Source organism: Gopherus evgoodei, chromosome 11 (genome assembly GCF_007399415.2).
Source record: "Gopherus evgoodei ecotype Sinaloan lineage chromosome 11, rGopEvg1_v1.p, whole genome shotgun sequence".
NCBI lineage: Eukaryota > Metazoa > Chordata > Testudines > Testudinidae > Gopherus > Gopherus evgoodei.
In genome coordinates this window covers 59,443,187-59,462,317 of record NC_044332.1, presented here as the reverse complement: position 1 = coordinate 59,462,317, position 19,131 = coordinate 59,443,187, and the positions used below count along the sequence as shown (strand labels likewise).

The 19,131-nt window shown below is 38.9% G+C and overlaps 1 protein-coding gene across 1 annotated transcript in view; it reads right to left on the bottom strand.

Annotated features, from left to right (window-relative positions):
- Nucleotides 1-19,131, bottom strand: part of LRP1B (LDL receptor related protein 1B) — an 875,307-nt gene that overhangs the window by 495,988 nt on the left and 360,188 nt on the right. The window contains exons 13-15 of the mRNA XM_030580310.1: nucleotides 14,678-14,800; nucleotides 12,324-12,464; nucleotides 3,653-3,778 (exon numbers count right to left, since the gene is read on the bottom strand). Coding sequence (XP_030436170.1) covers nucleotides 3,653-3,778; nucleotides 12,324-12,464; nucleotides 14,678-14,800 — 390 coding nt within the window. The remainder of the gene's footprint in view (nucleotides 1-3,652; nucleotides 3,779-12,323; nucleotides 12,465-14,677; nucleotides 14,801-19,131) is intronic.

Sequence of the window (19,131 nt, the reverse complement as noted above, 5' to 3'; positions counted from 1 at the left end):
CACCAAAGCTTTTGGCACCCATGTGATTGCCCGCCATGTATCAGCATTCCTTGGTACACACACTTCAGAACTTGTTGGTCTGCCATTGTTACAATACCAAAAATGCTGCAAAAACAAATGGTGATGGAGAAAATTGCTGGATTTGGCTTTGACTTTCTTGGCTTCTGATCTTGTTTTGCCACTTGATTTGGAGCAGTTGATGGAGGTGATTATTCATTATTGGTGAATAATAAATTAAATAATAATGACAAATACTCGTCTGGTGTAAATGAGCACAGCTCTTGCCTTTCATGGAGCTAAACCAATTTACACCAGCTAAGATGACTCTATATTTCACACTTAATAAAGCATCATTCATCCATATATAATACTTAACAGCTGGAGTCAGACTCTCTTTGTTTAGTGCTTCTCCATACTTTCCACATATAGAGATCTTTCCATCAGAGTAGGCATGTTTAGCAGTGTTTCATAAAAACATACAACTTTGTTCCAAAACAGTTTATCCTTTCAAAATTATCTTGAGCAAATGCCCGGCTAAATTCATTCGTGTGGGGCTTTGGCAGAACCAGAAAAGAATAAGAGAGGATTGGTCTTCATGTCAGCTCTTGAGAAGAGGAATTTATTAGCTCCTTATTAGCTTGAGTGTTTACCCTCAGCTTTCTTGCTTGCACTCTCTCTCTCTCTCTCTCTCTCTCTCTCACACACACACACACACACACACACACACACACACACACACACACACACACAGTGCATGCCCTACTACACCATGGAAGGCCTTTTGCTAGTCCTCCACAGTTCCATTGTGGGATTTTGGGGATGCAGCTCAGAACAACCCACTTTTTCTTGGCACCATTCCCTTCTCAAACCCCAGATTTCAGTCTGGAAAACCAGGAATGAGTCAATATCACTTGAACCAGCATTAACCCATGTTGTGTCCCTATGGTGGGTCAGTCTCAAAGCCAGTTGGCATAGTGGTCAGGCAATGCCCCCACAGTTCTTTTCAGTCTCTCTTTCTAGAGTGGGACCCTGCTGGGTCATATATCGTGATTCTCAGCCCCTCCTATGTGTTTCCTCTTCTCTCTTCAGGGCTCTGTCGCAACAGTGGAGTGCGGGGAGCAAGACAGGGGGACCCAGGCCCTCCTTCTCCACAGGGTCCCAACCTTGGATGCTGCAGTCTTCAGATTACTTGTTGGTCTACCCCAAGTTAAACTCTCCTCGGGTCTTCTCCAACCAGGCTGGAGCTTCTCCCTTTAAGGTGTGGTCATAGTCTTACTAGCAGGAGTTTAATGTACCTGGGGTAAGGTGTGTGGTTCAGAGGGGGGATTTGGATCACTTCTCCCAGAGTGGTCTTACCTGCACAGCAGTCACCTTGCCCACAGGCTTCAACTTCACTTCGTCGTCCAGACTGTAGCACCTTTCCCTGGCTTGCCAGTGCCCTTTCAAACTGTCTCTTCACCTAAAGCCCTGGATGCACTGAAGGGGGTGCACCTCCTTAACCCAGTATTGCTCCACGGTTTGCTCTGGGTTATTGGGTGTGTAAACTCCATCACAGTTTCCACAACAGCTGCAGCTGAACAGCTATAGGGGGACTCAGCACAACTGCAGTGTAGCTGCTGCTGGAGCTACACTGCATGTTGGAGGAGGGTAGAAAAAGAGAACTAAGCTGAGCTGCACAAAAGGACAGTCATCCTATGTATATAGGATGGCTTCAGGCTCCACAAATCCAGGGTTGCCCCTCCCTCTAAATCCCTGGATCTGCAGAATTGGGACACCTTGCCCCTTTTACACTCAATGGCCCCTCATATCCTTCCTCTACAACTAGGTGAGCTTTGCAACATTTGCATGCTTACAGCAAACAGGCAATCTAGGCATGGAAAGATTATCAAACTACTGGACATAGTAAATGGGCTATCTTGATTATCACTACAAAAAAATGTTCTCCTGCTGACAACAGTTCATCCTAATTAATTAGCCTCTTGGAGTTCGTTGTGCAACTCCCACCTTTTCATGTTCTCTGTGTGTTTGTATATATATCTCCTCACTATATGTTCCATTCTATGCGACTGATGAAGTGGGCTGTAGCCCACAAAAGCTTATGCTCAAATAAATTTGTTAGTCTCTAAGGTGCCACAAGTACTCCTGTTCTTTTTTGTGGACATAGTAATTATAAATAATATTTTATTTTCGTATTACTATCTAGAAACCTTGAACAACTGTACTGATCCAGCTAATCAATAACATACAAATATCAGAGAAACAAAGACTGTATAACATTACACATTGTAACTTGAAAACCCTTTTTTAAAAATATACTTCAGTTTTAGGAGGCCTCTCAGTATATTTACTGACATAAAACTTTGTAAAAGGTTTCACAGAAGAATGTATCTATTTCAAATGGAAACAACTCACCACCTATATGACTCCAACTATGTAATCAGCCCCTAAAATTTTCATTACTGGTCACATACATAAGAGCAAGACTTTTACAGGATCTGACCTAAACTGCATTTGGGCTATGAACAATAAAAAGCAATTAAAATGCATATTTCTCTGTAGTATGGGGTGAAGAATGTAGTTCTCAAATTTCCATCCCTTTTACCTAGATTATTAGAATACACATTATGATTTGTGTGACAAGCTTTCTTTAGCATTTCAACTGAAACTGCTCTCTAAAATGTGCCAATCTGCACTCCCCAACTTAAAAATCAGTTAATGTATTGGAAACCCCACTAGACAAAAGCCATTGATTCTTTACTTTGCTGCTATAAATGAGCATTTTTCCTCTTGTTCTTTGAAAGAGCCAACATACAGAATCAGAAAATAAATGAAACATAGTGTAGCGAAAGAGATTTTTAAACATAATATGAAAGGAAGGATGTTTTTGTAAAATATCAACACAGTTTGGTTTAGGACATTTTAAGTCAGATAATATGGATTCAGGGAACATGACTATATGTGTATACATGCTGTCAATCTCTTTCTTTCACTCAGTACTTAAAAAGAATAGTAAGTCTGCTGCCTATTTTTCAACATTGATCAGACTACTAATGACCTCTCTAGAACTGTCTACTTATCTGTACTAAAGACTGTATGTTTCTGTGCAAGAATGGAGTGGTTTAGGACTCCTAGATTTATTGTAATGGGACAGAATATATGGAAATATAAATAGACAAGGTCAAATGGGACTTCCTTATAAAACCCTATACGTAAATAATATAACAAACACTAAACTATTTGCAGATAAGTTCAGGGGAAACTGAGTAAAATAATATTTGTCAAGGTAAAAATAACAAGAACAAAATGCTTACTAGTCAGATGACTTACAGCACAGTATGATAACAAACTATATTCCAACTTCCAAGGAAGATTTAGCAGGGACAAGTTTGAGTCCAACTAGTGCATTGACAGTCAACCCATATGGACAGATTAAGTGCCAAATTACTTTGGAAAGCAGAGTCAAGCATAGGGATTAAGTAAAATATAATTTATATTCTAGCCCTAGTGGCATCAAAATCTGAATTCACTTAAAACTGCAGTAATCAGATCATCAGCAGTAGGCTGGTTCAGCTCACTACTGAATACAGACATGAATTTTTACTGAATTGGAATTTAGATAAAAGTTATTTACACATCCAAGTAAAGTTTTTACCTGCACAGGTTTCATTTGATTCATCTTCATTATTTCCACAATCATTAGCTCCATCGCAAAGCCACCTCTTGGGGATGCAGCGGTTATTCTGGCACTTAAATTGATCATCAGGACAGCTATGATTGACTAGGAAAAAAATATTACTTTCTCCTAAGCATATCATCAAAAAGAAACTGCTGAAAACATGATTACATTAAGTTTCACTCATTGAAGAACTAGAGATACAATTAATATGATTACCCAATAATTTATAATCTTCATAGCTCAGAACTGTATTGCAAACAGGAAAAGTCCAGTCCCAGTTAATCAGTTGCTGAAGTGTTTCAGATACAATAATACAAAATCTGGAGACTCTATTAAAATAAAATGAGTTATACAAGTGTAAACAGGTATCAGTGAGAGAAGAATAAGGTCCATAAGATTGTATAGTCTTTATAGGAATGGATGGCTACAGATTGTAGGTAAGTACTCAGCTCCACTAAGTCAATGATAAAACTCCTAGTGACTTCAGAGGGGCCAGATTTCACCTTGCATTTTTCATAAACATTATGAGTAAGAGCCTTAACTGGCATAACTCAGCATAACTCCATTGTAGCGATGACAATTTACATCAGCTAAGGAACTGACCACTCAACTACAATGATATGTTAGCATTTTCGTTAAAGGTTAAATGGCTTTCAGAGCCTCAAATGAAAACCATTATCTAAATTCAAAGAATTACTATTATGAACTCATATTTTCAGAAGTTTACACTAAACTAATATCATAAGCCAGCACTTAACTTCTCAAATTTTGAGTATTCATTCATATTTTAGTGTTCTAACAATGTAAAAAAGATTATTAAGATAATTGCAATTCTATGATTCAAAATGTTAATTTGTCTGATATACCATGAAGTAGCCTAATCAATGTTGGCACATTATTAGAAAAAAAAAATTAAGCTGTAAAAATAATAAACCTTATACATTGTTTATTGTGCTTATTTCCCCCAATTAAATATAGAATTCATTATATAATTATTTGAGATGACATGTGTTCACACTAATTATCTGAGCATATATATCTCTCTCACAGTGCAATGCTTATCAACCAACAATAAGCATTTTAAAGGAAATTCATAACACAAACAACAGTAATAAAGAAAAAAATTAAAGATGTCAAACAAACATATAAAAGCAACACATTTCACAGTTAAGGATTAAACCTCCAGTAGCTAGACATAGCCAGGTGCCATCTTAAATGTTAACCTACTATGTTCATTGTATGCAAGAACCGGAGGCTAAATCTTTAATTGAATTTGCATGCTTTTGTGTATTTATCTCACATCTTTAAAATTCTCTTAAAGCCATTTTTGTGCATATTAGTCCCAGTTAAGTGAGAAAATGAATGACACTAATACAAAAGTATATTTAAGCAAAAAAAAATTGGCGCCTGATACTGAAGCCAACAGGAGTTTTGTGTCAGTAAGGAGTCCACGAGTATGCCTTTAGTAGACTCTGGATGAGGCCTCTGGTGAACTTCCTTCTCTAGTTCTCTCTAAAATACAACTGAAGGGCTCAATTCACCAAGCCCTGTTGACTTCAACGTTTTGTGTGTAGAGAGGTTGCAGGATCAGACCCTTTCCTCATATCCATTTCCTCAAATAAGGATTCATCTAAAATTTGCAGCAACAACAAAAATACTACCAAGGGTCTTTATCCAAAGCCTATTGAAACTAATGGGAAAATTCTCATTTACTTCAGTGTGCTTTGAATTGGCCTAAACTAGGATGGGAGGCTTTGGTATATAAATATGTTTTTAACATTTTTTATAGTTCAGCTTTGGCAAACATAAAATAATTTTAAAAGGCCATATGCTTAAAATCACATCTTTAGTTTTAAACATTAAAATCAGAGTTTAGTTTTAGACTCTCTTAAGGAATGAAAGGGTACAATAATTCCCTAAAGTGAAGTGATCCAAGGACTTACACTGTAAAAGGTAATGCAAAGTGGCAATCATATGAACCTGTTACTTGTAATCAAACAGGCAGTTCAATTTTGTACAAATAACTCTTGAGATGGCAGATCCTGAAAGAACTATAGATAAGGAATGGCAGTAATCTAGTTTACCAGATACTGTAAGCGGCAGGGGAAAGCAGTTTTGCAATGCTTTTGAAATGATAAAAAGTAACCTTTGCTGAATTGCAAATATAGGGAAACATAAAACTGTGGTTCCTACTAGGTATGAAATTAGTCAAGATCTAAAAGTCATGAGAACCAATGTTATTGCTTCTCCATGATTCTGAGAACTAACAAACAAGCCCACAGTTTCCCCTGAATCTAACTGCAACTACAGACACTGTAACCAAGATGTAACATTAGTAAAAGCAAAGAATGAGCTAAAAATTACTTATTTAAACCACTTAAAATTAATTATAAATAGATGAATATATTTATAAATAGATGAGTTATACTTGCCTTTGGTTAAAAAAAACTGACTACTGCTGAAAGTTTGGGAGGTTGATATTTTATTTCTGATTTAAATTACATAAAATATTTTTATCATGGAACTGTTCTTAAAAAAGCAGAGGTGAGGTACACTGCATTAACTGTATTACAGATGAAACCACCACTGGGGACAAGTAATAGACCCCACACTACATGAGAGTTGTGTGAGGGGATACCTCAGACATCTTTTCCTTTAAAAAGTAAAGGAGTAGATCCTCAACTGGTGTACATCAATGTAGTTCCATTCAAATCACTGGAGCTATGACAATTGTCACAGGCTGAAGACTTGGCCCAAAATGTAAGTTCTGGTCTAAAATTCAGTCCCTTACTCCTCAGACTGGTAAGGACCAAGGACCAGATTTTTAAAGAGTTTTAGGTCCCTAAAAAGAAGCAGCTAGACATCCAGTGGGATTGTCAAAAGCACCTAAGCAGGTTAAGTGTCTAATTCCCATTGAAATCAATGGAACTCAGGAATCTATCCTGCTTATGCACTTTTGTAAATCCTCAAGAAATCATGTGAACCTCTCACCTCTTCTTCTCAGGGCTCTCTTTGATCAACTGAACAGTAGCAAAAATGTACTTCAGCAGAACCTGTTTCCATCCCTCCTGCCTGGAGAGACATTTGCCATAGTTAGAATGTTTTATGGAATGGGTGAGTAGAAAGGAGATCCTATGGAGCACTTGGGAGAAGAATTATACTAAATAATATGTTACACACTGTTGTGTATAGCTTTCAAAACAAAAAAATGGTCTTTGTCATCAATACATATGGTTAAGAAAAGTATGAATGATTGCAAAATCTGAATTCAACTTCAATGGCATGAGGGTTTTTGGTTTTGTTTTTTTTATTTTTAGAATTTCTTTAAAGTGCTGGTGGAACTTAATACATCAAGATTATCATTAAATCCACTCTCTTTACTCATGTGAGTGGTAAGAAAGCAAACGGTAATAACACTTGGTTCTATATAGCATTTATCATCCCTAGATCTTAAGTGAGCAGGATGTGGCTCCTGCTCAGATATGAGCAAATATATTTACTTATTGTGTATCACATAAAAGCACAAGCCATGGAAACACCCATTAGAGGGAGACAAGGAGGAGGGAAGCTGTATGTAGTCACGTTATGAGAAGTGAATGTAGGATTTCATGTATACTTCTGTTTACAAGCATTGGCCTACTCTGGATGAGAATGGTTTTTGTTAATTGCTATCTTTTATAATTTAACAATTAGAATCTTTTTAAAAGATATATTCTAGACTATAGTTCCCCTTGTGGAGTGTTCAGCAGTTTATTCTGTCATGGAGAGGGAGCTTCCTCCCCCTTTTCAAAGTACAGGCAGGGGAGTCAGCACCCAGAAACTGTGGATCTCAGAGGTTATGGTTATCCTGACAGGTGTGCACACTCACTACATTACATTTTCCTGGCACTCTGTGGCTCTCCCTCTCAATATGGCTCAGGTGCAAAACCGACAATGTGTAATGTGGTATGGAAATGCTTGGGGGATTATGTTCCATACTTTAAATGATAATACTATCCCCTATGGGCACCCATCCCACAACCCCCAATTCTGCCATGATTTACCAGGAAGTGGCGGAGAGCACTACCAAATTCACACTTACACAGAACTAGTGGTACACAAACCCTACATAGGAGATGGAAACCAACAGCTATCCTAGTCCACAGACACTTCAGTTGCCTTGCCTACCTGTGGTAGTTTACGCAAATTCACTTTGTTAATAGTTCAAATTTAATAATAGAATGAGACACAAGTAGAGAGCACAGGTAGTCATAAGTAGATCTTGCCTTCCACTCCAACATGTAGAAAGGATAAAAGCAGGACAAGAACCAGTTAAACTCCCAGACAATGGAATGGGGGAATCAGAACCTAAAGAAACATCTCTTCTCCCAAGACTACTGATGACCATCCAAGTAAACACTAAGTGACAGGAACACCATAGGTGTTTGGAGGGAATACCAGGCAGAGCTAGATGACCCAGGTGGCAGCTGCTCTACAAGTTACTGATCCCTTAACAAGCCTACTGAATATCTTGTTGAAATTCCAGCAAGTACTGATGATGCTAGGTTCAGCATTAATGCCTCTTCTGCAGTTTCTATATTCTCAGCAAATTATTTGCCACTACAGGGGAAGGAGCCAATGGTAGCAGGGTCATGTGCAGACCATACTGCTAAAGGGCAGTAAGGGACCTGTAAACTAAATAAAATGGCAAATCTTCCAGCTGAATTGACCAAGATCCAATGCATAGGGAAGTGGCTCCCCATCGATCACTGGGATCTCCATGGTAGCCGTGGTCTGCAATCCATGCCAAGCCCCAGAAGGAGTGAATTCTAGCATTTTCTTCAGTTTCCAAATCATGGAAATATTTCTCCACCCCTCCCTCATTTTATGAAGTTTTGTGCAGGTGGGAACCCAAAATGTCAAGTGCGCTGTTTAGAAGCCAACATTTCTAAGTATGAAACTCCCATTAAATCTTATCTAATATAGAGTTTGTTTTTCATTTCATTTTTGCAATTACACAAAACATGTTTAAAAGAGGAGCAACTACAGGCCTGATCCTGCAGTCCCTGATTAGGTTATGTTGCCCTAGATTTGAGGTGTTTATATATCCCAGAATGTGATCAAACTAATTGCAACCATATTGTGTCCATTCAGCCATCCTGAAGTATAGAAATAGAACACTACATAGTTGAGGGTTAATTTGGAGATAGGAGCAGGACCCTTCAGAAGCAAGGTCAAAACTAGCTACACTTTCTGATAATCAGAATGGGAGGAAGGGACAAACAAACAAACAACTGAGACTGAAAAACCTTGGTGGTTGGAAAACCTTGAGTCTAGATGTCTCTGATATTAAAAGTTTATTGAAAGTTAGAAAAGTGATGATAAAGTAGGGTCATTATGACCTATGTGATTTGTAGAACTTAGCTATAAAAGACTAGCTCAGGGGTCGGCAGTCTCTGGCATGCAGCTCGCCAGGGTAAGCACCCTGGTGGGCTGGGCCAGTTTGTTTACCTGCCGTGTTGGTAGATTCGGCCGACTGCGGCTCCCACTGGCCGCGATTCACCATCCCAGGCCAATGGGGGCAGTGGGAAGCAGTGTGGGATGAGGGATATGCTGGCCACGGCTTCCCAACACCCCCATTGGCCTGAGATGGCGAACTGCGGCCAGTGGGAGCTGCGATCAGCCGAACCCGCTGATGCAGAAGGTAAACAAACTGGCCCAGCCAGCCAGGGTGTTTACCCCGGCGAGCCGTGTGCCAGAGGTTGCTGACTCCTGCTATATTCTCTCCTTGTGTAAATGAGCAGAGCTCCACTGACTTCATGTGCAGAGAGGCATGCTAAGCACCAACTTGAACCCTGCTTTAACAAGTGTCAGTCTCTCTTCCCTTCAGTTCCCCTCTGTCACCCATCCATTCATTATGATGGGAGTTTTATTGGGCAGATAAACATGTCTTGAAAACACACAGCATTTAGAATTATAAAAATCATTGCAGGTATACCTTTAACTGCTTAGCAATCTTTTATATTTGTATTTCTAAAGAAGCTTTCATTGACATTAATGCAAAGTGAATACATGTATGCAACCCTTTGTTACCAGATCATTTTAGAAGCACACTGTAGGGAAAGCTTCATTAGTGATCTTAGTAATAAAGGGTTCAAAATCTGATAATTCTTATTCAGCAATTTAGTGTATAAGTGCGACTAGAGACCAAATTGCTGATCTCCTCTAGCTGATAAAATTAAAATTTGAAAAGCACTAAACACATTTTTTTTAAATTGTCTAATATAACAAACAAAACCCATTTAAAATTTTTTTTTAGAAATGCTAATTCACTTTTATTTACACAAATTCGATCAAGAGTTTCCTTCCATATCACCCAATTATTCTGTTTATAATTACAGCAAATTCAGACTAAGCCAAAAACATGTTAAATTACTATAGAAACTGCTTCAAGAGGATTAATTTTAACATATTTTTGCTAATAAGCTACATGATATGCACAGATTTGGGAACAAGTTCAAATTCATTTATAAATGTGTAAATATGAGTAACTCCAAAGAAGTAAAGGGAGTTAGTTGTTCTAAACTAGCATCAATTTACATAAAATAAGAAATTAGCATGCTGTACCCAAATATTTTACCTCATGAAATTATTAATAGATGTACACTTCACTGCAATTTAAGAGCTCTTGGTCTTAGAATAAGGCAGGCTATGAAAATCTCAAATTATAGCAAATATACAGCATTGTGTTATAGGCGTCTTCTACAGTACACAGTATAGCTAAAGTAAAGTAGTCTTTAAGAATACTGTATGTCAACTGTAGATTTATTTTGGAGGATGTACTAATTGCAAAGTGGAAGTAAATTAAGGGAAATTTACTGATGAGAAAATGAGCAACTAGCTATAGTGCTGATACAAAGGTATGTAATTTGTACAAACCACATCAGTGTCAGATAACCTAAGTTACCTCATTTTGCCAGTATAAATGATGATTGACGACTGGTTAAGCTGTTCTTGAGCATTTTTAATGCATATATATGTGTTTTCCCATGGTAAGAACAAGGAACTGGGACTCAGGATTCATGTGGTGAGATCCTTCCTTATACTCTAGCCACTTTATGCAAAATAATGGGACCAGAACAGTATAAATGGACCTTAACAGTCCCATATCCAGCCACAGGAAGATTCCAATGGTGCAAGAACTGTTGAAAACAGCCATAAGTCTGCCTCCCGTCTGGCTTGCAGGAAGTGTTGGGTGGCAGCTGCAGCACACAACATCGCAGAGATTCTGTCCAGCATTGATGTCACTAGGGAGGCTGCTGTAATTTAGACAGACTTCCTGGACTGTCTAAATTGCACCAGTCTCTGGAGCAGCCCAGCATCCAGAAGTTTCAAAGGTAGTTTAGATCCACCTTAACACTCCTCCCTGTTGGCTGCAAGTTAGAGGTGTATCACAGAATCTCACCCTAGATTCTGTTCCTTGCTCTATCCTAACTTACTATGTGGCAAGGAACAATTCACCTATCTGTGCTACAGTTTACTTATTTATTTACTTAAAATTGAAATAATATTTGCCTAATTGATAGGGGTGTTGCAAGGTTTAAGAAGTGCTTCTTAAGCACTCATTTCCTCACATGAAAGGAGGCATGATGTAAGACTGCTATAGTAATAATTATTTTCATTAACAAGCATCCAAACATTCGTGTTCCAACACTTATTTTACTGTAAGATGTAGGCCAGTGTGACGAAAACCCCACTCTTCTTGCATGCATTTCAGTTCTCATACGTCGTCTCTACCATATACCGAGCAGTGAAGCTGTAAAGCAGCAATAGTCAGACTGAGACTTGTGAACCGCAAATGGCTCTTAAAGTTGTCTCCGGCAGCTCTTTGCAGCATAATATAAAAACACTGTGTGATTTATTTTTTAACCAATCTAAGTTAGTAACCAATCAGGATGTTTTTACTACGTTATTAATCAATTTGAATTGATAAAATAATAATACTTAGTCATTTTGCTGTGAGAATGATTTTTATATATATAATAGTAAATGAAACAATGAATTCACACTTTTGTGGCTCTTTAGGATAATGTAATCACTAATTTGCCTCCTGAACCACTGAGGTCTGAGTATCACTGCTGTAGAGTATCTTGTTCCAAACGTGTGTCTGTTTTCTTGGACCCTCTTCAAGATACCATTGCCAAAAAGCAGTGAAGTGTTTAAGGAACCTTCTGCACAGTAATTCTGTCTTTAGAGTATTTAAATTGATTCTCCTCCTTTTTTTCAAGCAAAGATCCAGCGTATGCCCCTGGTCCACCATCCGGCAGTTTGGAATGGCACCAAGAGCAAAGAATATGAAAATGGACACTTTTAGAGCACCAGAATTAATACCACTACAACCATTGGCATAAGCAGACCGCAGAGGAGGTATCTCGTATTACACTATTAAACAAATATGCTCCTGTTTACTACACGTGTGGAATAACTGATGCGATTAAACAGGAAAAGAAAGTGAATTATTTGCATAAATTGTTCAATGACTGCTGCTTCAGTCTTATTCCCCTCAGACCTTAGTATTTAGCACAAACTCACAGTATCATGTTGACAATTTTAAAAATGAAAACAAAACATGAAATGCAACTTTAAAATTATTTAGAGAAATACATACAGCAAATTTCTGAATGCTCATCACTGGCATCCAAACAATCATCATCTCCATCACACCGCCAGCGATCCTGGATACAGCGCTTGTTGTTACACTGAAATTCTCCAGGTTTGCACAACTGAGGTAACGCTTCTCCAGGATTAACTAGAAAAAAATCCAAGTCGTGTGTATATTTTTAAGCTTGATTAAAAAAAATGCAATATTACCTGCACATAAGCAGATATGAATTCTTCTTCACGCTGTATCTCTTAAGAACATTCTGTTCTTAATAAGCTTTATATATTCACACTAATTCCATCCTACAGTAGGATGTATATCCACATTTATGGTTGATGTACTTAATGTATTTTTAATAAAGAAGTGCACACTCAGATTACATTATCACCCAGGTAAACGTCTACACGTTCAGAAGACAAAACAGACACAGAACTCATTATGAAATCATTGTCCTCATAATGACTTGTAAAATATGCTGATGCCACCTCAAAAGCTAGTAAAAAAAACCATATACAAGAGGACAAATATGCTCTCAGTTATACAGGTCAGATCATGATAACCTAAGGCTCAATTTTGTGTCCAACGGCATAGCCCAAGCACTTGGATTGTGTAATGAAGATTTCCTTTGGACAAATGGGATGTAAAGATACTTGAGCATATTAGAGGTTATCAGGTTCTTGCTGATAACATGGCTGATCTGGGCATAGTTATATAAGGACCAGGGAAGCTATTATAGAGAAGGGTGTGTTTTTTCTCCTCCCATGTGTAAAGGCTGGACAGGCCTCAAGTGGTTAATACCAAGTAGTTTGAGTTGATAAGTTGTAGCTTCGAGTTTTGTTTCTGGAAATAAAGCAAGCCCTGAGGAAAGTGATATGAAGTGACCTGTAACTCGGATTTTATTTTTCATTCTCCATCTGAAGAGACAAACACTGTGTTACAGCAGAAAAAAACCCTTTGCAACATTGTTCTTCTCTTCCCAGACCCCTCATATGTCTCTGTATAGGGGATCCATGGGGTTCAAGCTATGTGGCTGATTAGGGAGAAGCCAACAGACAGGGGCAGGAGAACTGCAGAGGTGATAAAATGATTCACATCTTAACAGTACCGATCATCATTAATTTACCCACATTATTACTCTGCATTTTGGAGCCCCAACAAAGTGGAATTCTTATGGACAGTGTTTTGTTTGAAACTTCCTTGCAGCATGACTCCTAGAGGAGTTGCCCCTGGCAGAAGTTAATTTGTTGGCAATAGGTCTCCATTTCATAGTATAATAGAAACTCTACAAGGGAAACCTCATGTAACCTCTGCATTAGGGAAAATCTGGATTTCACTTCCTTATACCATTATTATGATCTTCTGTACTTCATAGGCCAACTCTCACTCTCATATTGCTCACACAAAATTCACATTGACTTCACTGTGAGTTTGAGTTTTGAATGAGCAATGTGAGTCAGAATAGCTCTTGGTATGCACTGGTACTCATCTGCCTATGTTTTCAAACTTTTGCATAATACTTATGTTCCAAGAATATACAAATACCCTGGATAGTGTTAATAAAAATTAAGCTGTTAATTGAAAATATGAGTAAAGCATAAATTAATGAGACATTCTCATTTTGTACAGCTATAGCTAAAGTAGTTCAGGAATGTTCAATAAAATGGACATAAGATTTAATATAAGTAAAATTAATCATACGTTCTTAGAAAAAAATTGGCATATTCTATAATTGTTCCAAAATACTAAAGCTAGAAATTTGCAACATTACCAATATTGCACTGGTGAATTAATATTTTTTTGAGTGGCAAGTTTAATTTTGTTACAAGCTGACATGTTTTTCAGCAGTATTTTAATAAAGACATCCAGAGAATGGTTAAGCTATTCAGAGTTGGTGCATCTTCTATCCCTGGTCTTGTCTTACATATAAAGTGTCAGTTTCAATTTTTCACAGTTTCAACTTGAGGATTTGCTATGCTTGAGTTCTCCTTAAGATATTTACTTCAGTGTATGTCATGGAAGCCAGTTAATATGCTTTTATTATTACTTTTATTGTGATGCCCTGTGAAATGTAACAAAAAGTCTTTGGAAGCATCAGAGTATCCTATTATATTAGACACTATGGAATATTTTCAAATGCATTTAACTTCAAATATTGCACATTTAATAGTTTTGTTTCATTCTTCAAGTTTTAACTATGTATGCACAATTAGAAAGTTTATTCAATTAATAGTTATTTGTCCAATGTAAAATTGCTGAATAGCAATAAAGTCGCTAAGAGAATTTTTTTTTAATTTTCAGATTTGAATTTATCTCTCCCATAACAGTAATATATATCCAGATATTCTTCAAGAAAATCTTACTCATGCACATTGTACTGTTTTCCTCTAGGAGCTGATGATCAGCACAGGCACAAATTCTGCCTCCAGGAATGGCTAAACAAAGAGTGCTGCAGCCTCCATTATTAACACGACATGCATTGTCACCTGCAATTAAGAAAAAAAAGTAATCAACACATAATAGCGCAAAATCCATGCTGTAACTAGAGAGCATGTAGAAAATGAACTGAGATCTGCTTTTATGTACAAAGAAACATGTTATTGTGGAAGCTCTTCTGCTATTGTCTATATCTGCAGATTATATAACAACAATTATATCATCAGTTCATAAATGTTCTCTCTCACTCCTTAATAAATATTAGCATTTTTACAGGACACAGACACATGAGTTCAAAAATTAAAACGAACTTCATTATTTTTAAATAGACAATAACATAAAATGAAAAAATCTCAGCTATATTGGCAGCTAAGACCCAAGTGCAAAAATCTGACTACAATGACAGACTAGGTTATTATATCCCAGGCCTGAGAGGCTGGAAGTGTTATGTGGAGAATAATGAGGAAAACGCATAATATAAAATAATTCTATCCGCAGTAAATATTTAACTCAAATGCACAAATTATCAGTGTAGTCTGGCACTCAGACTGACTGACCCAGAGTAGACTAGGATCCTTTTCATCATTCTCAAATCTAAATTTAATTTGGCACGCTTACAAAAGCATAGAAATGAAAGAAAGTGAAAGCTAGACCGGCCAATGAGTCTGCATAAACTCTTTAACATCACTTAACTTCTGAACTCAAAGGCAATCAAGCTTGGTTCATATTGTTCCCTCCAACAAGGACTGCCACCTTTAAAAAAGCAGTTTCCAGCTATGGCTATGGTTTTCCTGCTATTACTGCATTATCTACGTTCCAAATATGTAATACTTTATAGTATTGTTTGGCTTTTTATCTAAGCGAGAGTTCACCATTTTCATGTGCCAAAATTAATTACACCTTTAGTTTGAAAACTGAAAAACTAAAGAAATAAAAAAAGTCAATACATTCATAATGGAGAATAAATCAGAAAAGGAAATGCTGAAATATATCAGGATATACTTTTCAGTGTTGTGAATGGGAGTTAAGCACCCGCTTATTCTAATGTGAGTTATGCTCATAATTTGCTACTGCCTACGAATTTTAAATTCTGAAGAACAAATTACTATTATGCCAGAATTTTATGCCTCTGTCATATGAAAAAGTAGAAATTGATAAGTTACTTTCTGTCCTGTCATGAAGTGACATTACATAGAAAATCACTATAATAATTTCATAAGCTTAGTTAGAATTAGACTGAAACACTTCTAGGTCTTGGTCCTATATTTCCTCATGCACTCAGAACATACACTGAGATCAATGTGAGTGTTTGAGGAATGAAAAAAAAATCAGATCCCACTTTATTTATTTATTTTAAGGTATGGAGAGTATTAAGAAAAGGGAAATTTTTGCCTGAGGGATTTTATCATCTGCCAATGCTTGCTGTATCCCCTCTAACCACCAGCTCAACTCTCTGACATACTCTGCTACAAGGGTCTGATTCAAAGCCATTGAAGCCAGTCTTAAGTATTTCAGTAGGCTTTGAGTCAGACCCTAATTACTTGGTTGTGCACTGCCATTGTCATCTGACTGCTGCTCCTCAAGTAATGCTAGATTTCAGATGCTGCTGGTAATGAACCATGGTTAGAGAGACCATAACCAATGATCCAAGTCTGTAGGAATCTTGTAATGGATTTCCAAATCTTCCACTCCTTGAATCCACTATTAGCAAAACTCTACTAAATAAGGGCACATCCGGAGAGTGCTAATAAACTAAATAGTGTTTAACAAGGTGTGAAATGTTCAACAGTGGTTTTCCAAAAAAAATTTGTATCAGATACAGACAATGAAAAAAATAATAAAATCCAGAACATATTTTATTTGTTTATTCTTATTTAGAATATTTTTTTCAACTTAAGTCATTTTAGATGTGGTAAATCATCTCCTCTTTTAATGATGACAGCTGGTCAATTGGGAGCAGCCTGTCCACGAAAATGTACCACCACTGGATGGTGTTCTGCTTGTGTGCAGTGAGGATGGGTGAAGCATATATGGAAATAAAACAAGGTCCACCCCACTGCATTTCCACAGTTTAATTTTCTCAAGAATTATTATTATGTATCCAAAGTGCAACAGCTTCAATAGGAGCAATTGAGGGAGCCCCACATCAGAGTACTCCATAGCTCAGAGGGTAGGGCATTCCAATGACCAAGGGCCTGCACAGGGGGGCAGGAATCAGGGTCACCCCTCATCCCCAAACAGGGAAGCAGCAGCAGGTGGCTGGCTGCCAGGTGAGCTCCTCTTCCCCTCATCCCTAGAGTTGTAGACTGCTGCTTTTCTTCCCCTGATGCTGGAGTCCCATGCATTGCCTCTGCCTCCATGCGCTACCTCACCTCAGTGGGCAGTCTGTGAAGTTGGCTGGCCAGGCCATAGGTGCTGAGTTTTTAATCTGCAGCAGGGTGCTTTGTCCTTGGCTCTGCCCAAGCCATGCCCCCACCCCACTCCTTCCACTAGTGCCCCACCCTGCCCTACTTCTTCCCAGCCCTGATCTGCCCCCACCCCACCTCTTTCCCATCCAGTTTCACCCGCTGCAGTCTTGCTCCTCCCGCTACCCCCCTAGCACCTCCTCAAACTGTGAAACAGCTGATATGCGGAAGATGGTTGGCACTGGAAAGGAGGGAGAAGTGCTGATTGACAAGGCCTGCCAGCAAGCAAGAGGCGCTGGGGGGAGAGGTGTTGATGGGGGGCTGCTGGTTGAGTGCTAAGCACCGACCATTTTTCCAGTGGGTGCTGCAGCTCCAGAGCATCCACGGAGTTGGTGCCTATGGCCTAGGCTTCCGCCTCCCTGATCCCAGTCAGACTGCTGCCTTCTACCTAGGCTCCCGGCTCAGAGCTGGGCTAGTGCCTGGGCTCCCTATATACCAGAGTCAGGATGCCCCTGGGTCCCTGGTCCCGGCTCCCAGAGGGGCTGCTGCCTGGGTTTCCCACACCTGGCTCACCACGCCCAGCCAGACTGCTGCTGAGGCTCCCCGCTTGGAGTCAGGCTGCCCCCAGGGTCCCTGCTCCCAGTCAGGCTGGTGCCTGGGCTCCCAGCTTTCCACCAGGAGCTCCACACTGGGATCCCAGGTATCTGCTGTGCTCCCTGGTGGGGCAGCTGCACTGCTCATGGTGGGGAGCAGGGATCCAAGGTGAAGGGGCAGACAGCCTCCCGGTGGGGAGCTGCTAGCCAGGGGGCAGCCAGGCTTCTGGCAGGGAGATGCAAGCCTGGTCTTTCAGCCCCCTAACACTTCCCCTTTGAAGTCAGTGGACGCTCTCCTGGTGAGGAGGTGCACCACGGACAGAAGAAGGGTTGTGTGGATGAGAACTACTGCAGTAATTACATAAGTTAGGTCCGCTTAAGTTTGTGGTGTAGACATGCCTTAACTCTATGAGAGGGAAGGTGTGCAGGACTCACCTCTTTTGTCAGAATCTCCCACTGGCTAATTTAGGAGGCTCTCATCTAGCACAACAGCTTTTGAAAATCTCGTTCTAAGGTGCTTATTCCTCCCCATGCATTGTACGGGGATCCCAAGCACCGAACTCAGGCTCTGTGAATCCCACTGTAGTTCCAGTGATTTTCCAGGAGATTGTTATGCTTAAGTCCCTTTGTGGATTTGGGTCTATAAGACTTAGGAGCCTAAGTACCATTTTCAAAAGTGACTTAGTGCCAGATTTTTAAGGTGTTTAGTCACCTAAAGACGTATGGAATTGTCAAAAGCACTTAGTTGTTGGATTTTCAAAAGCACCTAGCCAAGTAACTCTCAACCTCGCCAAGTAACTCTCAACTTTTAGGTGTCTAAATACCCTTACAATCTGGCTGTTAGGCTTCAAAATTTTACCTCTAGATTTTTTCCCTGCCTGGACTAACCTGATCCATCTTTCCTGAAAACTAATGGGTACTATACCCCATTAAGAGAATTTATTTTATGTCTTAACAATCTTGTTTAAGATATGCAATATCTCATATATATTAGAAGGCAGTGTAGCAGATGTCTTGATATTTATGCATATGTGGGGGTAGAGGGCCAGAGAGAAGTGCAAATAGTGAAAACAAGTAGCAGAAACACACTGCGAAATCTTCAATCTTCACTCAGGAAACCACACTATATTTTGTCCAAGTTATTGCTCATTAGAGGTTGCAATTACTGCCAATTGCAAAGATGCAGAACCATAGGGAGCTGTTTATGTTCAGAGATTAAGTCAGCATGTAGGAAGAATATTCAATTGGGCTAGATTCACAAAGGGGGCTTAAGTGTTACACTGTCTAACCCCTAGGTGCCCTGCCACCCAGTGGAATTAAATATTTCTTGGGACAAAGAGAGAGATTGACTCTATAGCCCAGTGATTAGGGCATTCAAATTGG